Below are 22,031 nucleotides of genomic sequence, written 5' to 3' on the forward strand. Positions count from 1 at the left end.
CTGCCCTCCCGGGCCACAGCAGAGAGCTGGCCTGGAAGAGGGGCAACCGGGACAGAATCCGGTGCCCCAACTGGGACTAGAACTCGGTGTGCCGGTGCCACAAGGCGGAGGATTAGCCTGTTGAGCCACGGCGCCGGCCCCCCTCCATTCCTTTTTATAGTTGCATAATAAACAAAATGCCAGGGTGAATATTTGCCCCAGCAGTTAAGAGTCCTGTGTCCCATATCAGAGAACATGTTTTGATCCCTGGCTCTGGCTCCTGACTCCAGCTTCCTGTTAATGTTGACCCTGGGAGGCAGTGGTGATGGCCGGAGTAGTTGGGTCCCTGCCACCCACATCAGAGACCTGAAGTGAGTTCCCTGTTCCTGGCTTCTACCCAGCTCAGTCCCAGTTGTTGAAACAGGCATTTGGGGGAAGAATCAGCAGATGGGATCTGCTCTGTCTGTTTCTGTCTCTCTGTTTCTCTGCCTCTCAAATAAAAAGGAAAAAGAAACATTTTTTAAAGGTTTGGGTTCAGCTTGTGCTTTTCTGCAAAACAAAACTACTGAGATTTATTTATTTAATTAATTTATTTTTTTGACAGGCAGAGTGGACAGTGAGAGAGAGAGACAGAGAGAAAGGTCTTCCTTTGCCGTTGGTTCACCTTCCAATGGCCGCCGCGGCCGGCGCACCTCGCTGATCCGATGGCAGGAGCCAGGTGCTTCTCCTGGTCTCCCATGGGGTGCAGGGCCCAAGCACCTGGGCCATCCTCCACTGCACTCCCGGGCCACAGCAGAGAGCTGGCCTGGAAGAGGGGCAACCAGGACAGAATCCGGCGCCCCGACCGGGACTAGAACCCGGTGTGCCGGCGCTGCAGGCGGAGGATTAGCCTAGTGAGCTGCGGCGCCAGCCATTCCTACCTTTTCGACATAGCACTTTTAGATGGCTAGAGTTCTGATGAAGTCTTCTATACCACTGGCTTTATTCTCTCCTGGTTTTCCTTAGGAATTCTCAATAGGAATTGTGGCTGCACCTTGCTTTCTTTCAGCATCTATAAATAACAAGTATGGTTTTCCTTCTTGATTTGTTGATGTTATGGATTATGGTGATGGATTTCTCCAGGTGGAACCATTCTTGCTTATCCTGCTTGGTCATGGAGCACTGATTTTTTTTTTAAAATTCACTACTGGATTCAATTTGCTCGGGTTTTCTCTCACATTTTTGCATCTATATTCACAAATAAAATTGACCGGCGCCGCGGCTCAATAGGCCAATCCTCCGCCTGCGGCGCCGGCACACCGGGTTCTAGTCCCGGTCGGGGCGCCGGATTCTGTCCCGGTTGCCCCTCTTCCGGGCCAGCTCTCTGCTGTGGCCAGGGTGTGCAGTGGAGGATGGCCCAGGTGCTTGGGCCCTGCACCCCATGGGAGACCAGGAGAAGCACCTGGCTCCTGCCTTCGGATCAGCGTGGTGCGCCAGCCCCGGCAGCCATTGGAGGGTGAACCAATGGCAAAGGAAGACCTTTCTCTCTGTCTGTCTCTCTCTCACTGTCCACTCTGCCTGTCAAAAAATAAATAAATAAAAAATAAAAATTGCCCGTGGGTTTCTTTTTCTTATGCTACATCATCTTCTGTTACGTCTAAGAATTAGAGTGCTTCTCTAATTTTCTCATTTTTGTTTATTTTTTAATTTTTTGCCAGGCAGAGTTAGACAGTGAGAGACAGAGACAGAGAGAAAGGTCTTCCTTCCATTGGTTCACTCCCCTAATGGCCGCCTCAGCCAGCGCTGCGCCAATCCGAAGCCAGGAGCCAAGTGCTTCCTCCTGGTCTCCCATGCGGGTGCAGGGCCCAAGCACTTGGGCCATCCTCCACTGCCCTCCTGGGCCACAGCAGAGAGCTGGCCTGGAAGAGGAGCAACTGGGACTAGAACCTGGCACCCATATGGGATGCCGGTGCCGCAGGCGGAGGATTAACTAAGTGAGCCACGGCGTCGGCCACTAATTTTCTGTCTTATGCATAGGCAGCTGTAAACCCATCGAGCCTAGGAACCTTCTAAAACTGTTAACCCGGTTCTAATTACCTTTCACATTTCCTCTGTGGTTACTGGGTCTGTTTTCACCGGGAGAGTAGATGCTCAAGCATATGATCCGGTGTTTTTTTTTTTTTTTTTTGACAGGCAGAGTGGACAGTGAGAGAGAGACAGAGAGAAAGGTCTTCCTCTTGCCGTTGGTTCACCCTCCAATGGCCGCCGCGGCCGGCGCGCTGTGCTGATCCGAAGGCAGGAGCCAGGTGCTTCTCCTAGTCACCCATGGGGTGCAGGACCCAAGTATTTGAGCCATCCTCCACTGCACTCCCTGGCCACAGCAGAGAGCTGGCCTGGAAGAGGGGCAACCGGGACAGAATCCGGCGCCCCGACCGGGACTAGAACCCGGTGTGCTGGCGCCGCTAGGTGGAGGATTAGCCTAGTGAGCCGATCCGGTTGTTGATTGGTGCTAATTCTCTGCCATACCTATACTCGCACGTCAGCAGCCCCAGCTGGAATTACTCTGGGGAGATGAGGGTGGGAGATTTGGAAGTGCTTAGTTTAATGACAGCATTCTTCTACTCTGCAAGGACTCAACGGAAGCTGTCCAGTATGCCAACATCAGTCTGTCCAGGGCTCCCAGCCCTCTACAAACCCTGGCTCATCTCCCCTCCCTCCCACTCCTGCCCTGCACGCACGACCCGCTCCGCCACCTTGTCTCCCAGAAGGGCTCTGCAAAGAAAGCAAACAGCCACTGCCACGGGAAACCCGGGTGGGGCAGCGCCACCTACAGGTCTTGGGTGTGCGCGCTTGATGTGGTGTGAATGCATTTGAGATAAGGCAATCCCACCCCATTTATTTCCTCGTGGTTGGTTTGTGTGGGAATCTGATTATTTGCTTAGAAAATCATCCAGTCTTCTAGATTTTTTTTTTTGCCACGGAGTTGTATAAAATCCTGTAATTTTTTTTCAGTATTTCCATTTTTGTGACTATAAAACCATTCTGTTCCCAATAACTACACTTTTTTTTTTTTTTTAATGGTTTTTACTTGTTTGAGGGGCAGGGAGCTCCTGTCCACTGGGTCACTTCCCTCCCCAAGTGGCTGCAGTGGGTCCTGGCTGGTGCTGATATTGGGAGACTGGATCTTAGTCCAGGAACCCAATTACTTGAGCCATCGCCCCTGCCTCCCACGGTCTGCCCTTGACAGGAAACCAGAATCAGGAGGCAGAGCCCAGAATCAAATCTGGGCTCTCTACTATGGGACGTGGACATCGCGACTGCCAAGCCAAACACTCACCCCGTTTTCTCTTTTTTCTTAATCAGATTTGCCATGTGTAGGCTTATTTTATTTTTCAAAGAAAGCTTTTTCTTTCTATTGGTTTCATTTATTTTTATCTTTCATCCTTATTAAATCTCTCTCCTCATTGGCTTCCATTGCTGATTTTCTTAAATTGAATAAGGTAGTTAACTTCTTTACAATATTCTTAATTTTAAAGTTTATTTTAATTTATGAAAGGCAGGGAAACACAGACAGAGACAGTCACAGAGAGATCTACCATCCACTGGTTCACTTCCCAAATGTCCAGGACAGCCGGGTCTCGTCCAGGCCAAAGCCAGGAGCCAGGTTCTCCATTGGGGTTTCCTACATAGGTGGCAGGGCCACCAGCACTCCTAGCTGGGATGTGGGTGTCCCAAGGGGTGACTTAACTCTCTGTGTCACAATGCCTGTCCCTACTGGTGGAACTTCTTCAAAATTCAAAGCTGCCATTTTCCTGAGCCAGCTGAGGTCGTTGGGCCAGGTCACTGCCTGGGCACTGTCTGCTGACCTGGAGGACCTGCTTCTGTGACCCGCGTGCTGCGCTGCCTGCCTGCAGGCAAGGGGCGGGGTGCAAAGTGGAATACGCGTTGTAATAGAGTTTCCACTCGGGAAGGGGATAAGTCGGGTTTCTGCATCGCCACAGTGTCTGCTTATCTACACGGCACAGAAGAAAAGGATTCGCCACCACAGTATCAAAAGAAGTTAACTGGCTGGCGCCGCAGCTCACTAGGCTAATCCTCCGCCTTGTGGCGCCGGCACACCGGGTTCTAGTCCCGGTCGGGGCGCCGGATTCTGTCCCGGTTGCCCCTCTTCCAGTCCAGCTCTCTGCTGTGGCCCGGGAGTGCAGTGGAGGATGGCCCAAGTGCTTGGGCCCTGCACCCCATGGGAGACCAGGAGAAGCACCTGGCTCCTGCCATCTGATCAGCGCAGTGCGCCGGCTGCAGCGGCCATTGGAGGGTGAACCAACGGCAAGAGGAAGACCTTTCTCTCTGTCTCTCTCTCCCACTGTCCACTCTGCCTGTCAAAAAATAAGTTAACTGCCGGCACCGCGGCTCACTAGGCTAATCCTCTGCCTGCAGCGCCGGCACACTGGGTTCTAGTCCCGGTTGGGGCGCTGGATTCTGTCCCAGTTGCCCCTCTTCCTGTCCAGCTCTCTGCTGTGGCCCGGGAGTGCAGTGGAGGATGCCCCAAGTGCTTGGGCCCTGCACCATGGGAGACCAGGAGAAGCACCTGGCTCCTGCCATCTGATCAGCGCAGTGCGCCGGCTGCGGCAGCCATTGGAGGGTGAACCAACGGCAAAGGAAGACCTTTCTCTCTGTCTCTCTCTCTCACTGTCCACTCTGCCTGTCCAATCAATCAATCAATAAAATAAAAAAAGAAGAGTTTAAAAAAAAAAAGTTAACTACATGTGCTTGTTGGGGTGGCGCTGTGGTCTAGCTAGTAAAGCCGCCTAGTAAAGCCGCCTCCTGTGACACCAGCATCCAGTATGGGCGCCAGTTGGTGTCCTGGCTGCTCCGTTTCCCATCCAACTCCCTGCTAATGGCCTAGGAAAAGCAGTGGAAGATGTCCCAAGTACTCGGGTCCCTGCACCCATGCGGGAGACCCAGATGGAGTTCTTGCTCCTGGATTCAGCCTGGCCCAGCCCCGGCTTTTGTGACCATCTGGAGAGTGAACCAGCAGATGGAAAAATCTCTCTCTGTATCTCCCTTTCTCACTATCATCTGCTTTTTACATAAAATATTTTTTAACATTAGAGAACAGAGACCTGGAGCATCTCCACGTTTAATCTGTTTTCAATAATGTTCTGAAGGAGGAGCCGGCGTTGTGGTGTAGCAGGTAAAGCTACTGCCTGTATAGGCACCAGTTTGAGTCCCGGCTGCCCCACTTCCAATCCAGCTCCCTGCTAATGCACCTTGGAGATCATCGGAAGATGGCCCAAGTGCTTGGAGATCTGGACGGCGGAGTTCCAGGCTCCTGGCTTTGGCCTGGCCCAGCAACAGCCATTGCAGCCATTTGGGGAATGAAGCAGCCAATGGAAGATTTCTCTCTTTCTCTCTCTCTCTTATGACTCTGACATTCAAACAAATAAATAAATATTTTTAAAAATGTTTAAAGATTCAAAAAGGTCCAAGCTGTTCAGGATTCGGTGGGCCCCTCTGTTCACGTTACACACGCTGTCCTTTGTCATCCACGGGTCCCTATCTCTCCATGGCCTCTCCTCCTTCACCTTGGGTCTCCTTGAGCTGTGCTTTCAACTCTCTTTCTGCCATGCTTTCCATGCCCCCTCTTTGTTCTATGACAGGAGTATATCGGCTACCTGATACTCCAGTTCACTGATTTGGCCACGGCTGAGCTGCCTTTTTTTTTTTTTTTTTTTTTTATGTCTTGGCCAGTTCTGATGGTTGATCATGGTCATAATCCATTAACTGCCACTTCATGGAGCTCCACCTCCCTGTGAGCCCCCCACCCCCACCCCAAGTGAGGGTTCCGCCTGTGTCACACCTCTGGCAGCTCCTGAGCAAGTGAGAGAGAGAGACAGAGAGAAAGGTCTTCCTTTGCCGTTGGTTCACCCTCCAATGGCCGCCGCGGCCAGCACGCTGATGGCAGGAGCCAGGTACTTATCCTGGTCTCCCATGGGTTGCAGGGCCCAAGCACTTGGGCCATCTTCCACTGCACTCCCTGGCCACAGCAGAGAGCTGGCCTGGAAGAGGGGCAACCGGGACAGAATCCGGTGCCCCGACCGGGACTAGAACCCGGTGTGCCGGCGTCACAAGGCGGAGGATTAGCCTAGTGAGCCACGGCGCCGGCCTGAGCAAGGTTTTTCAGAGCAGTGGCCCAATGTTGAGTGGTGGTACTGGGGGGAGGGAGGACAGCAGTTTCTGCTCCTCTGGGGCAGGGTGAGAACTGGCAGCCTCGGCCTGAGCAGGAGAGGGGGTGCGCCTGGACCCTTCCAAGGGTATACTCAGCGGCTTGCCATCTTTTTCTGCTGGGCGGAAGCAGTGGGGGAGGGACTTCCCTTGCTCTCTCTTTTTTTTCCCATGCTCCTTCAGGGAACTAGGAAAATCTGCTCTGTGCCCCAGGCTTCAGGGTTGCTGGCTAGTATAGCAGGTTGTTAACCACACAGGGCATCTGGCCGAGTAGATGCTCGTGCAGGCTTGTGCCCTGGGGAGGGGGCGTGTCTGTCTGGAGGAAGGGCTGCCTTGGAGAGTGTGCCCAGAGACTCGCTTGTGGCTTGTACATGGGTCCCCAGGGCTGCCTGCCACCTACAAAACTCCTTTCCCACCGAGGCACCAGGAGGGGCTTCCTTCCGCCCTGGGCTGCTGTCGCTCGTCTGTCTCCTGGCACCAGGGAGAACTTCATCCTGGTCCCGTCTTCTTCATAGAACCTTGAAGGTCCCTTGGCCTTGGGTGCGCCCAGTCTCCAAGTGCTTGCCTGGCTGCTGTGACACTCAGAGAAGGTGCATGGATGGGGAGAGGGGTCTGGGAGTTGGTGCTCATGTGACATTGACCAGCAGACACAGTAGTTTGTTTTTAATTTTCCTCCTAGACTTTTTACTTTATTCATTGGAAAAAGGTTGGATTGTACAGTAAGACAAAGGAGAAAAGAAGTCCCAGCTACTCACTACCCAGAAGCAATTATTGATAATTTCGTACCAACAGGTGCTTCCAAAGGTCACAGAAAATGTATTTAAAGGGTGGGTGTCTGGAGAGAGGTAAGGTGCCTGTGTGTGTGTGTGTGTCTCCCACAGCAAGTACTGGAGTATCTGAGTTTGAGGGGGTTTTGACTCCACACCTGGCTCCATACACACCCTGGAAGGCAACAGGTGATGTCGCAAATGGCTGGGTTCCTACCACCCACGAGAGAGGCCTACAGTGTGTTTCCAGCTCCTGGCTTCAGCCCCGCCCATTGTGGGCATCTGGGGAGTGAACCAGAAGACGGCAGCTCTCTGTCTGTCTCTCTACTGCTATCGGTCTCTCTCTGCCCCTCAAATAAACAAGTGGTTAAAAAGATAAGTGTATTTTGGTGCAAAAACAATTTGAAATTTTATATGTGAGGGGGTCTTCTAAAAGTTCATGGAAAATGTGTATCATGAAAAACTATGAATGAGTTCCAAAACTTTTTACACCAAAATAAGTTTATCTTTTAATTCAATTTTCCATAACCCCTTTAAATACCCTCATATGTTTCTTTTAAAAAAATGCTTATTGGGGCCAGTGCTGTGTTGTAGCAAGTAAAGCTGCCACCTGTAGTACTGGCATCCCATATGGGCACTGGTTCAAGTCCTGGCCGCTCCACTTCCGATCCAGCTCTCTGCTATGGCCTGGGAAAGCGGTAGACGATGGCCCAAATCCTTGGGCCCCTGCACCCATGTGGAGACCTGGAGGAAGCTCCTGGCTCCTGATTTTGGATCAGTGCAGCTCCGGCCATTGCTGCCATCTGGGGAGTGAACCAGCAGATGGAAGACCTCTCTCTCTCTCTGCCTCTCTGTAACTCTGCCTTTCAAATAAATACATAAATATTTTTAAAATGCTTATTTATTTTCATCTACGAGAGAGAGAGAGAGAGAGAGATATCTTTCATCCTTTCATCTGCTGCTTCACTCCCCAAAGGCCCTTAATAGCTGAGGCTTGGCCAGGGGCCCAAGAACCTCAGCCGTCATCTGCTTCCTTCCGGGACATATTGTCAGGAAAGTGGATTGGGGAAGCCAAAGCTGTGGTGTAGCAGGTAAAGCTGCTTCCTGCAGTGCCGGCATCCCATATGGGCGCCAGTTTGAGTCTTGGCTGCTCCACTTCTGATCCAGCTCTCTGCTATGGCCCGGGAATGCAATGGAAGATGGCCCAAGTCCTTGGGCCACTGCACTTGTGTGGGAGACCCAGAAGAAGCTCCTGGCTCCTGGTTGGCCCAGCTCCAATTATTGGGATCATCATTTGGGGAGTGAACCAGTGGATAGAAGACCTGACTCTCTCTCTCTCTCTCTCTCTCTCTCTCCCTCTCTTCCTCTCTCCCTCTCTAACTCTGCCTTTCAAATAAATAAATCAATCTTTAAGAAACAAAGTACTTAAAGACTTTTTAAAAAATTCTTTCTGAAAAAAAAAAAAAAGAAGAAGAAGAAGAAAGTGGATTGGAAGCAGAAGTGTTAGGACTTGAACCAGCACTTAGATATGGGATGTGGCCGTCCCAAGCAGTGGCTTAATCAACTGTGCCACTACACCCACACCACCCACATACCTTCTTAAACTCTTAAGATTTGGAAGCCGGCGCTGTGGCACAGAGAATTAATGCCTTGGCCTGAAGTGCCAGCATCCTGTATGGGCGCTGGTTCGAGGCCTAGCTGCTCCTCTTCTGATCCGGCTCTCTGCTATGGCCTGGGAAAGCAGTAGAAGATGGCCCAAGTCCTTGAGCCCCTGCACCCACATGGGAGACCTGGAAGAAGCTCCTGGCTCCTGGCTTCAGATCGGCATAGCTCTGGCTGTTGTGGCCAATTGGGGAGTGAACCAGTAGATGGAAGACCTCTCTCTCTCTCTCTCTCTCTCTGCCTCTCCTCTCTCTGTGTAACTCTGCCTTTCAAATAAATACATAAATCTTTTTAAAAAAATAAACTCTGATTTAAAATTATTTTTTGAATAATATATGCACATGGTACAAAATTAAAAAGGTATAAAAAGTTTCCATTCCACTCCTCTCATCCAATTCCCTTTTTCAGAAATGAGCTGTTACCAAAAAAAAAAAAACCCTAATATGTTTACACACACTCACGTGTGTGTGTGTGTTGCCCCTCACAAATGGTTGCATTTGTTAACAATGTGTATTTTTCACTTATTAATATGCCTTGGAGATCTTTCCATGTCAATGCATTGCATTATTTTTTTAAAAAAAAGTATGGGTGCTGGCGTTGTGGCACAGCATGTTAGCCCACTGCTTGCGACTCTGGCATCCCATACTAGCACGCCGGTTCGAGTCTCAGATGCTCCACTTCCAATCCAGCTCCCTGTTAATGTGCTTGGGAAGGCAGTGGCTGATGGCCCAAGTACTGGGCCCCTGCCACCCATGTAGAAAATCAGGATGGAGCTCTAGGCTCCTGGCTTTGACCTGGTCCAGCCCTGGCTGTTGTGGCCATTTAGAAAATGAACTAGCAGATGGAGGATTCTCTTTCTCTCTGCCTTTCAAATAAATACATACTTTTTAAAAATTGGTTTGTAATGTTATATTTTACTAGTATTCTCACTACTTATTTAACAAATCCTTAATTGATGGACATTTGGACAGGTTCAGCATTTTCCTCTTTTAAATGTGTTTCGATATGTATCTTTTTCATATCACTTATGGCATGTGGAATAAGTCTACAGTGCCAGTTAGTGGAAGAGTATATAATTTGGGGGCAGGCACTGTGGCACAGTGAGTTAAGCTGCTATTTGGGATACTGGAGTCTCGGGCTACTCTGCTTCCAAATCAGCTCCCTGCTGATGTGTCCCTGTGTCCCATGCAGGGCTCCTCCTGGCTCCAGGCTTTGGCCTGGCCCAGACCTCGCTGTTGTTGCCGTCTGGGGAGTAAACCAGCAGATGGAAGCTCTCTCTCTCTCTCTTTCTCTCTCATTCTGTCACTCTGTCTTTCAAACAGATAAATGCACCTTTGAAAAAGAGTATATCATTTTATTAGAGATTGCTGGACTGGCCGCCACACAGGTTGTATCATTTGCATGCCTGTACGTGTACAGCGGGCTGCTGAAGCCACTGGACAGCAGAGTCCGGGTTCTTTGGCCTTCAGACTCGGAGACTGGGGCCAGCAGCCATCTGGGGGGCTCTCGAGCCTTGGCCTTGGATGAGGACTGCATCATCAGCCTATCCAGCTTCCCGGCCTGAGCTGCTGCCAGCTTCCCTAGCTCTCCATCTCGGACATGGCCTTGTGTAACTTTTCAGCCTCTCATGGCTGTGGGCTAATCGAATACAGGTTCTGTGTCTCTGGAGAACCCTACGGATACCAAGGGATGCAGTTACAGCGACAGAAAACGAATTAAGACAGCTGCTTTGGGAACCACGTGAAAATCACATCTGGGAAGTGGTTTTTTTTTTTTTTTTTTTGGACAGGCAGAGTGGACAGTGAGAGAGAGAGACAGAAAGAAAGTTCTTCCCTTGCCGTTGGTTCACCCTCCAATGGCCGCCGCTGCAGCCGGCGCACTGCACTGATCCGAAGGCAGGAGCCAAGTGCTTATCCTGGTCTCCCATGGGGTGCAGGGCCCAAGCACTCGGGCCATCCTCTGGGAAGTGTTTTTAACGCGTGTCTGCAATCATTTATAATAACAGCAATCTGCCCGGGCTCTGGGCTAGGGCCTTGACATTGACTGTGCCATTGTGCAAAGTGTTCTCCACGAGAACTGGAGGTGGCAGCAGGGTGGCTGTTGTTGCCCCGGGGTTTGTTTTCGGTTCTTCCTGGTTGTTTTTCCCCCAGAGGCAGATGCTGGCACCTGGATGGCAGAGGCCTCCTTTGGTGGAGGTTGCTCCGGCTGGGACCTCCTTTGGCTCAGGGAGGGAGGCCCGCTCCAGGCCAGGCTCTTTGGACTTCCTGGTCTGTTTTCACTCCATTGTTCCTTGGATCTGAATACTGTCCGAGGCTTCAGAGGAAGTGCAGTGTGTTGATCCTGATGTAGCGCGAGAAGAGAAGGTAGAGGCGGCGGAACCAGAGGAGCTGGCTGCGGTGGCAGGACATGGCCCTCTAGGAGAGGCACAGAGCACAGTTATGGGGCAGGTGCACTGCGGCTGGCCCTGAGCCTTCCACACCTAGCCCCCCACCAACACGCATCGTGCCACAGCCTTGTTTGCCTTCTGCCTGTAACCCACGAACCTCTCTGGGTTCCGCCTCCTTCCCAAGTGCTGCTTCCTCCCCTGGGATGACAGCAGATGGTGCTGATGGTAGCCAGGGCGCTCCCTGGGGGATGCCAGGAGGCGTGCAGAGCAGCCTGCACACACCGCCTCAATGGAACAACCAGGCTCAAATCGCTAGCAGGCAGTGAGCTGAAGTCTGAACCCAGAACCATCTGTCTCTAGTGCTTACATTTCTAATCATGTCACTCTGCTCCCTCACGAATCCGACACAAGCACGCTAGAGCACTGTGCCCAGACTCCTCTGAATTAGGAAAGATGGGAAGACACAGTCCTTATTAGAAGAAGATAAAAAAAAAAAAACTAGGGCCAACGCTGTGGCATAGCAGGTAAAGACACTGCTTGCAGTGCTGGCATCCCATATGGATGCTGGTTCAAGTCCCAGCTGCTCCTCTTCCGATCCAGCTCTCTGCTATGGCCTGGGAAAGCAGTAGAAGATGGTCCAAGTCCTTGGGCCTCTGCACCTGTGTAGGAGACCCAGAAGAAGTTCCTGGCTCCTGGCTTCAGATCAGCACAGCTCCAGCCACTGTGGACATTTGGGGAGTGAACCAGCGGATGGAAGACCTCCCTCTCTCTCTCTCTCTCTGCCTCTGCCTCTATGCAATTCTGCCTTTAAAATAAATAAATAAATCTTTAAAAAAAAAAAAAAAGATGTTAAAAACTATAGTACAGAGGTGGGTTAGCTCTTCCACCTGGTGGGGAATAATACATAATCTTGTTATTCAGACCTCATATAGTTTGGTTTTTATTATTTATTTATTTATTTATTTATTTATTTTTGGACAGGCAGAGTGGACAGTGAGAGAGAGACAGAAAGAAAGGTCTTCCTTTTGCCGTTGGTTCACCCTCCAGTGGCCGCCGCGGCTGGTGCACTGCAGCTGGCGCACCACGCTGATCCGATGGCAGGAGCCAGGTGCTTCTCCTGGTCTCCCATGGGGTGCAGGGCCCAAGCACTTGGGCCATCCTCTACTGCCCTCCTGGGCCACAGCAGAGAGCTGGCCTGGAAGAGGAGCAACAGGGACAGAATTCGGCGCCCCGACCGGGACTAGAACCAGGGGTGCCGGCGCTGCACAGTTTGGTTTTTAAATAGAGTAGATTACAGCAAGTGATTTAACTAGACAAACATATGTAAACGTTGCAGCCTGCTTTTCTCTAAATGCTGTACTTAGATTACCTGTCTAAGCTGTAACATTGCAAACTTTACTTTTAATATTTATTTATTTGAAAGGGATGGTTAGAGAGAGACAGAGAGAGATCTTCCACCTGCTGGTTCACTCCCCCCAAATGACTGCAATGGCTAGGGCTGGGCTAGGCTGAAGCCAGGAACCAGGAGCCTCATCTGGGTCTCCCACGTGGGTGCAGGGGTCCAAGGACTAAGGCCATCTTCTGCTGCTTTCCCAAGCACATTAGCAGGGAGCTGGATCAGAAGTAGAACAGTCAGGACTCGAATTGGTACCCACATGGGATGCTGGTGTCATAGGCAGCAGCTTTACCTGCTATGCCACAATGCCAGTCCCCTTTGCAAACTTTTTAAACATTTTTTTATTTAAGGCAGAGGGAGAGATAGAGATATCCTGTATCCACTGGTTCACTTCCCAAGTGCCCACAACAGCTGGGGGTGGGTCAGGCCGAAGCCAGGAGTCCCGAGCTCCACCTGGCTCTTATCACCCGCTGCCTCCCAGGGTGCTTTAGCAGGAGCTGAGACTGGAAGAGGAGTCAGGAGTGGAACCCAGGCACTCCAACATGGGATGTGGGTGTCCCACGCAGGGTCTTAACTGCTATGCCAAAGCCTGCCCCCCAGAGCAAACTTTTATGCAAAAAAACTCCTACTTATTGTCAGAACATGTAGAACTCTAATATGCAAGTGTACTTGTGATAAACCAAGTTGTAAATAATAAAGGTGGGGGTGGGCGTTGTGGCGCAGTGCGGTGAGACACCGCTTCAGATGCTGCTCAGCTCCTGAGCCAGCTTCCTGCTACTGCATCTTGGGTGGCAGCAGATGGTGGCTCGAATCCCTGGGTCTCTGCCACCACGTGGGAGACCTGGATGGAATTCCAACTTCCGGGTTTGGCCTGGGCTATGCCTGGGTCTTGCGGCCATTTAAGCCATTTGTGTCACTCTGCCTTTCAAATTAATAAGTAAATCTATCAGATTATTAGGGGCCAGCATTGTGGTGTAGCAGGTTAATCTTCCCTTTGTAATGCCAGCTTCTCATATTGGAGTGCTGATTTGAGTCCTGGTGACTCTACTTTGGATTCAGCTTCCTTCCAGTGTGCCTAGGAAGGCAGAGGAAGACAGCTCAGGTGCTCGAGCCCCTGCCGCCTATGTGGAAGACCCAGATGGAGCTCCGTGCTCCTGGCCAGCCCTGGCTGTTGAGTCCATTTGGGGAGTAAATCAGCAGATGGAAGTTCTCTTTCTCTGTGAACTGAGATTTATTTATTTATTTGAAAGACACAGTTACAGAAAAAGGTAGAGATAGACAGACAGATTGGGGTCTGCTGGTTCACTCCCTAAATGGCCACAATGGCTGGAGCTGTGCTAGTCTGAAGCCAGGAGCCAGGAGCTTCCTCCAGGTCTCCCACATGGGTACAGAGGCCCAAGGACTTGGGCCATCTTCTACTGCTTCCCCAGGCCACTGCAGAGAGCTGCATAGGAAGTGGTGCAGCTGGGACTTGAACCAGCACTCATAGGGGATGCTGGGGCTGCAGGCCAGAGCTTTAACCCACTGCCACAGCGCCAGCCCCAATAAATAAATCTTATACACACACACAGATATATATAAAATGTGACTAGAGGCTCACAGGAACCTAACCCTGTGTTTCCTGTGAACCCAACGGTTCAGCATTCAGCATTCGCTAATTCAATGTCCATGATCACGTTCTAGAATGTATCCAAGTAATGAAAATCAGCTGGATATATGTACAGTCTTTCTGTAAGTTGTGTCTGCAGTCTTTTTCCTTTAATCCTTTCATTTTGAAACTTTTGTTAGGATTTTATGATTTTTGTGTGTGTTTTTTTTTTATAAACAGCATCTAGCTGAATTTTTAAATATTTTGCTAGGAAATATACTGAGCATACAGTTGTCCCTCAGTACTTTCGGGGTATTGGTTCTAGAACCCCTGATGACACTGAAATCTGCAGATACTCAAGATCCCTATATAAAATTGTATAATATTTGCTTAGAACCTATGTATATCCTCCCATTTACTTTATTTTATTTATTGATTTATTCTCATTTTATTTGGAAGGCAGACACACACACACACACACACACACACACACAGATCTTCCGTCTGCTTGTTCTTTCCCCAAATGCCAGCAACAGCCAGGGCCGGGGCAGGCTGAAGCCAGGAGCCTGGCACTCCTTCCAGGTCTCCCAAATGGTGGAAGGGACCCAGGCACTTGAGCCATCACCTGCTGTCACCCAGGATGCTCATCAGCAGGAAGCTGGATCAGAAGTGGAGGAGGCAGGACTGGAATCAGGTGCTCTGATACGGGATGCAGGCATCGTAAACAGAGACTTATCAACCTCTGTGCCAAATGCCTGCCCCTCCCATATACTTTAAATCATCTTGGATTACTTATAATAACTAATACAAGGTAAATGCTAGATAAATAGCTGTTAAACTATTGTTTAGGGATAACTACAAGAAAAAAATCTGTACGTGTTCAGTACAGATGCAGTGGTTTTTGAATGTTTTCTGTCTGAGATTGGTTGGATCCATGGATGTGGTGGACTAGCTATTTAGCCCATTTTTATTTATGAAATAAATAAAGAGGAAGCTCCTGGCTTCTGGCTTCAGCCTGGCCCAGCCTGGCTGTTTCAACCATCTGGGGAGTGAATCAGCAGATGGAAGATCTTTCTTTCTCTGTGTCTCTCCTTGTCTCTCTGTAATTTTGACTTTCAAATAAATAGATAAATCTTAAAAAACATCTTTAAAAAAGAAAGAAAGAAAGAAAGAGGATCCAGCGCTGTGGCATAGTGGGTTAAAGTACTGGCAGTGCCGGCATCCCATATGGGCACCAGTTCCAGTCCCAGGTGCTCCACTTCCAATCCAGCTCTATGCTATGGCCTGGGAAAGCAGTACAAGATGGCCCACGTCCTTGGGCCCCTGCACCCGCATGGGAGACCTGGAAGAAGCTCCTGGCTTCAGAACAGCCTAGCTCCAGCCATTGTGGCAATTTATGGAGTAAACAAGCAAATGGAAGACCTCGCTCTCTCTGCCTCTACCTCTCTCTGTAACTCTGCCTTTCAAATAAATAAATATATCTTAAAAAAAAAGAAGAAGAAGAAAAGCAAGCAAGCAATGGAGAATGACAGATACACAGGCCGCTCCTCTGCTGTTTCACTCCCCAACTGCCCAGAACAACCAGAGCAGGGCCAGGCGGAAGCCAGGAGCCTGAGCTCAAGCTGGATGTCCCATGTGGGTGGCAGGGACCCCAGCACTGGAGCCATCATCAGCTGACGCCATGCCAGCTGACCATTCTCACCAGGGGGGCCTCCCTGGTCCCAGTTTCTCCTCAGTGCCAAGTAGGCTTCTGGTGGTCTGCCCCACTGGCTGTCTCCAGAGGCTCTGGTAGGTCCTGACTCTCCTTAGATTCAACCTGGGACCAGTGCTCCATGTAGAATAGTGGAAAACTCACAAATCAAAATGTTCAATAAGGGGCTGGCATTGTGACATAACGGTTTGTAAAGCTGCTGCCTGGGACGCTGGCATCCTATGCAGGCACGGGTTTGGGTCCCAGCTGTTCCACTTCTGGTCCAGCAGCAGCGAGAGATGGTCTAAGTGCTGGGGCCCCCGTCATGTGGAAGATCCAGATGGAGTTCCTGGATCCTCGCTTTGGCCTGGCGCAGTCTCAGCCATTGCTGCCACTGGGGGAGCGAACCAGTGGATGAAAGTTCTCTCCCTCTCTGCCTGTCCCTCTCTGTCTGTCCCAAAGTCTGTCTTTCAAGAAAATAAAAAGTAGATCTTAAAAAAAAAAGGTTAACTCAGGACAGAGGGTGAGCCCCTGTGGAAGGTGAGGTTTTGAGGAGCTGGGCAGTCTGGGGTATGGAGCTGAGTTGGGGTGCCCGGGGAATTCGCATTCCTCACCTTGGCCCGAGCCACTTCTTCGCCGGTGAGCACGAAGAGGACATCCTGGGGAGCAGACAGAGACCAGGGCAGGTCCAGGATGGCGAGATACTTGCGCAGCACATTCACAGACTGAAGTGTGAGCACAGAGCACCCTGGGGGGAGGGCGCAGGGGGGCGTGAGGGCCTTGCAGCTCCCCTCCCAGCCAGCTTGGCCCGCCCTCCTCACCGTGGCTCCAGGCCGGGCAGGCCAGTGGTGGCAGCGTTGCCAGGTGTTTCTGTGGCACCAAAGCTGCTCTCTGTGCATTGTTCTTGCAGACAGAAAGAGCCAAAGGGCCACAGAAGGGCTGGCTGACCACCCCCTGCCCACTACAGGTGGGCTGAGTTCTGCTGACCTCACGGCCAAGGGGAAAGGCAGTGGCCATGGGAATCTGTGCCCTGGGAGGTGACAGACCCGGCTCCAGCTCTGTCATTCAGGAACTGACAGCCTTGGGAGAGTCCCTCCACCACTCTTGACTCTCAGTTTTTGCATCTGTACAATGGAGCTGATGGTGTGAAGCCTGACTGTCTCACAGGGCTGACAAGAACCAAATGGACCACAGACACCTTGCAAAGAGCTCACAGCTGGGTGAGCCCAGGAGGCCCACGGAGAAAAGGGCACACGCTACTTGTGTTTCCATCCTTTAGATCTTTTTTTTTTTTTTTAAATAAATTTTTTTTTATCTTTTTTTTTTTTTTTTTTTTTTTTTGACAGGCAGAGTGGACAGTGAGAGAGAGAGACAGAGAGAGAAAGGTCTTCCTTTGCCGTTGGTTCACCCTCCAATGGCCGCCGCTGCAGCCGGCGCACCGCGCTGATCCGATGGCAGGAGCCAGGAGCCAGGTGCTTTTCCTGGTCTCCCATGGGGTGCAGGGCCCAAGCACCTGGGCCATCCTCCACTGCACTCCCTGGCCATAGCAGAGAGCTGGCCTGGAAGAGGGGCAACCGGGACAGAATCCGGCGCCCCGACCGGGACTAGAACCCGGTGTGCCGGCGCCGCAAGGTGGAGGATTAGCCTATTGAGCCACGGCGCCGGCATCCTTTAGATCTTTACACCGCTCCTGTGAGGTAGGTGGGGCTAGAAACTGGCTCAGAGAGGTTGAGTGTGGGCATCCTGAGGTGAAGGGTCAAGGGTCAGGGGTGGGGGGACACCATAGGAATGTATAGGAAAAGGCGCCCAGCTAATTTACAACCTGGCTAACTAACTGGGGGATGGGATATGAGTCTGGAGGCCAGAATGAAAGGATATGGGGGTGGGGATGGGGTGTGAGAAAAACCTGCTCCAGGAGAAAGCTAGACAGGCACAGGGCAAGCACCTGCTGATGGATACAGCCTGGCGGCCCTAGCCTACCCTTGGGTCTGCTTTGCCTGGGGCTGGTCTCTGTGTGTTTGCAAATTTCCCTCTAATAAGCTTCTGGGAGGGAGGCAAAGAGTGGCCTTTGGCAAGAGAGGCCAGCCTTACCTTTAGGCAACTTCCCATTAGAGTGTAGAGCCCTGGAGGAAGGAAGGGACAGGAGTGAGAGGAGGGCCCTGGGAGGAAGGGGCCAGCCCCGCCCCGCCCTGTGGAGTTCCAGATGCTGGGACTGCACGCCTCTGGCTAGAGCGGAAGGGTCCAGGGTGGGCACCCTGCTCACGACCATCAGTCGTCCCTGGCCTGTGAGGCACCCTGGGCCATGCTTTGCCCTTTAGAGATGAAAGTAACTGCTGCCCTGGATCCTGCCTTTAAAGCGTTTCTCTTGGAATTCTGAGTATAGTGGGAGACTATTTTTTTTCATCTTTGTATTTAGTTCGGTGGAGCATGGGGGCATGAAGGGAGACTGTTGAGAAATATTAATTGACTTTTCTTTCCTGATATTTCCTTTCTCTGTTCTGACCTCCTCCACTCCCACCCACCTTCAGACAGTGCAGGCCATTCGTGCTCATTGCCTAGAGAGGAGGGAGCCACTGATGGGAGCCCAAAAAGGGTTTCTAGCAGCTGGAGAATGCAGTGACCTGTCCTGGGGGATGCTGGGAGTTTGAGGTGGTCAGAATACCCAAGGAAGGAGGTAGGCTGGAGGCACACGCCTGGAATCGCACTCACAGCCCCTGGCCACCAAGGGATCTAGACCAGGATGGACTGGGCAGGGAGCTGTGGGTGCCACGGGCTTCTGGCAGGAGGGGAACCAGGGAGAGGCCGAGCTGTGGCCAGAGGCTGGATTGGCACCGGACAAGTCACAACAGCACTTCGCAGAGTGGGACGTAAGGCCCAACGTGACAAAGAAGGTGAAGACAGACGAGGCCTGAAAAGAGTCGAACGGAGCCAGCAGGCGGGAGCTGGGAGGCGAGCGAGGAGAGAACGGTGTTAAAAAAGCAGATGGGCAGGCACACCCGTCAGTTGTTTTGTCTGGAGCCCAGTGGCCAACATCACTGGGGAGAGGACCCGGGAGTGGCGGGCACCTCTCCTAAGGGCAGTGGCCCTAGGCAGTTCTGCCTGCATAAGGTGGTCCCCCGGGGTTCTCTGCTGGGATGAAGCCCCTCTTGCTTTCCCCACTTCAGGGAGACTGCAAGGGGCAAGCCAAGTCCACCTTGGGTGTCCTGGGTGACCCTGCATCTTAGAGAGAGAGAGAGGGAGAGAGAGAGAGAACAGATCTTCCATCCACTGGTTCACTCCCCAGTAGCCAGGCCAAAGCCAGGAGCTAAGAACTCCATACAGGAGACCCGAGCACTTGAGCCATCATTGGCGGCCTGCCAGGGTGCACACTAGCAGGAAGCTGGATTGGAAGTGGAGGTGGGATTCAATCCCAGGCACTCCGATGTGGAAAGGGGGCACCTCGAGTGGTGGTGTAACCTTCAGCGCCACAGCGCTGGCCCCTACTGAGACGTCCTCAGCTTGTCTGCAGCAGACCCAAGCTGATCTTTTCTCTGGATCAGTGCAAACACTTGGTGAAAACCCCACAAGGCTCTGTGTGCATCCAGAATGAGCTGGGGCCGTCTCTCCAGCTCTCTGCGGGGCTTGCTATCCATGCCAGTGGAAGTCCAAGGCCTCAGGGTAACCACATGGATGGGAGGATCACTCCTGGGCTGCCTCAATTTACCCCGATCTTCCTCAAAAACTGTGTATCTGATGTAACCAGGGGCTGCGTCTTTCCTGAATCTGAAAGGACCTCATGCAGCCAGCAACCCCTGTCCTCCTCAGCGGTGGTCTGTCTTTACAGGAGGGGAGAACAGGTGCCCCTCACTCCACAGTCAAGTGCACGGTGAGGGCTGTCTGGAAAGAGGGTATGGGCAGAAATTTCTAGCATCTTCCACTAAGTGTCAGACAATTCAGGGACAAGGCTGGAGGGGCCTTGGGTTGGACTGACCTTGACAGGCATCTGACAGAATAATGGATGGGGAACAGGGCCCCTGGGTTCTGGTACTGCCTCTGCCATGGTTGCGCCTTGAGGCGCTGGGCAAACCACTTGAGGCAGGTGGACTTAATGATCACGGGGGTCATGTCCAGTTCCTCATGGTTCACTGCTCCGGGCTGAGAGCGTTGGATAAATATCAAACCTTAAGAGAAGGTTGTAAAATAGGGCCTTCGCTGCCTGTCGCCCCTCTTCCTCTTCAGTGGCTGGGACAGGCCCAGCAGGGGCTCAGGAGGAGCCCCTCCCTGGAGGACAGGGGACAGGGCCAATGATCTGGATGACCCGAAGTCACTTGCACTGGTTTTACTGGTAAAGTCAAGAAAAGTGCCGTGAGCCCAGCTGGCTGTGAGGACCCGTGAGATTTCACGTCCTGTGCATGTCTCCTCCTGCTGCACAGGGAGAGGGGAGGACGTGCACAAAATCCACAGGGGAAGACGGCAAAATAAGCAAGGGGAAGGGGAGACCACAGACGATGAAGCCAGGCGCGCACTGTTTCTCAGGACTTAACTCCTACAAGTTTTGCTTAGTGCCAAAAGCAAAGAGAGAAATAGAAAATCAGTTATCCTTTTTGTAGTATTCATGGGTTAAAAAAAATGCAGCACTGTGGTGGAGGGCGGTGGGCTGGAGTTTAGCCTAGTGGGTAAGACGCCCTCATCCCGCATCGGAGCACCTGGGTTCCCCAGCTGGCTCTGGCTCCCGACTCCAGCTTCCCGCTAATGCAGCCCCTTGGAGGCAGCTGGTGATGGCTCAAGTGACTGGGTCCCCACCACCCCTGTGGGAGAGACCTGGGTTCAATTCCTGGTTCCCAGCTTCAGCCCAGCCCTGGTTGTTGTGGGCATTTTGGGGATGAACCAGTGGGTGGGAACTCTCTGCTGTCTGTCTGCCTCTCAGAATACATAAACAAATTTTTAAAAAGACATCCCATTAGGTGGCTAGCGTTCCTCCTGAGGCTTGGGAGAGATTTCCAACAGGGAAGATACGTGGTGAGAAGCAGGGAGCCGCATGGCTCTGTGATACTTCAGTGGTAAGATTCACTGGGTGGGGCCAGAGCTATGGCATAGCAGGTGAAGCCACCGCCTTCAGTGCCAGCATCCCATATGGGCACTGGTTCAAGTCCCAGCTGCTCCACTTCTGATCCAGCTCCCTGCGAAAGCAGCGGAAGATGGCCCAAGTGCTTGGACCCCTTTCTCTCTCTCTGTTGCCTCTCTGTTATTCTTTTAAATGAATAAATAAATCTTAAAAAAAAAAAAAAAAGATTCCTGGGGCTAAGATAACCAGGGGAAAGTGCTTTAGAAAGCGGGACCCCTCAGCAAGTGAAGCACTGCCCCCCCCCCCGCCCCGCCCCAGCACCCAGAGCCACACCTCACTGCCGTGTGCAGAGCCACGTGATTGCTGTGACCGCTGACGCCCCCGGCATCGAACGTCACCACCTGTGGAAAAAAACGGGGTCGGCACTCAGGGCATCTGGACGCCAGTCCTCACCCCAACCTCCAGGGCGCCGCCGTCTCCAGTCCCTTGGGAAAGACAGGAGCGCGCACAGGCCGGTGCTGCCTAACTAGTGCGCTGGCTGAGTGGGGCCCGCCCCCGCAGGCTTCGCGGTGCCCTGGTGCTCTTGGCCGGTGGGGCAGAGTGGAATCCAGCCGTATTAGAAACACCGGTTCCCCGGGATCTCTTTGTTGCCTATCTGCTTCACCCTTGATGAGCGCGTTTTGTTTTCCTGGCTGGCTGCTGTGGGACCTTTGGTCATACGGACGCTGCCTGACTTACCACATGCCTTTTCCTCGGGCCACCCTAGGGACACAGAGGCTTGAGGGTCAACGCACACCCGTGCCCCGGGGTGCCCTCCATGGAAAAAGTGTATTTGCTTACAGGCTGCCTCTGTTTCCGTTCTTACAGATTCATCAACAGCTGTTTATCCTTCTAGGTGACAGCATTGCATTTCTGACCAGATAGATTAGAAAAATCAAAGCATCTTTTGAATAACAATAAATCCAGCATGTGGGGGCTGGGGTGAGCTGTCCCTAGGGAAAGTGAGAAAGGGAGGAAGGTGACCGCAGGTAAGGATGAAGGGACCTGGAGCGGAGGCAGGGAAGGGATTCATTCTTGTCTGCAGAACAAGCTGACTTCATGCCTAGAACTTTCTGTTCCTATTGGAGCAGCTGACACTTTGAGTACAGGCACAGCATGAACCCCACCTAATACCCGCAAGTTCAGGAAGCAGAGGCTGAAGCTGGGGTCACCTTGCTGATGAGCAGGGCAGCTGGGCTTGGGACTTGGAGCCCACGTTCTTTACCAGTGTCCCCTGTGTGAGAAGGGGGGCAGGGCAGCAGGGAGACACCCCTGT

The 22,031-nt window shown here is 52.0% G+C and overlaps 1 protein-coding gene across 9 annotated transcripts in view; it reads right to left on the bottom strand.

Annotated features, from left to right (window-relative positions):
- The window catches only part of PIGL (phosphatidylinositol glycan anchor biosynthesis class L), a 104,047-nt gene that overhangs the window by 16,500 nt on the left and 65,516 nt on the right, over positions 1–22,031 (bottom strand). For 2 of the 9 annotated variants that reach the window (XM_070061470.2, XM_002719038.6), the window contains exons 4-7: positions 21,050–21,117; positions 17,764–17,795; positions 16,287–16,420; positions 6,840–11,026 (exon numbers count right to left, since the gene is read on the bottom strand). In XM_070061470.2, the coding sequence (XP_069917571.1) occupies positions 10,928–11,026; positions 16,287–16,420; positions 17,764–17,795; positions 21,050–21,117 (333 nt within the window). In that variant the 3' untranslated portion in view covers positions 6,840–10,927. Of the gene's footprint in view, positions 1–6,839; positions 11,027–11,930; positions 12,194–16,286; positions 16,421–17,763; positions 17,796–21,049; positions 21,118–22,031 lie in introns of those variants that run through there. The other 7 variants (XM_051824461.3, XM_017348852.4, XM_051824459.3 and 4 more) reach the window with 5 other exon arrangements.

Source organism: Oryctolagus cuniculus, chromosome 17 (assembly GCF_051225735.1).
Source record: "Oryctolagus cuniculus isolate XC-2025 breed Fujian yellow rabbit chromosome 17, ASM5122573v1, whole genome shotgun sequence".
Taxonomy (NCBI): Eukaryota; Metazoa; Chordata; class Mammalia; order Lagomorpha; family Leporidae; genus Oryctolagus; species Oryctolagus cuniculus.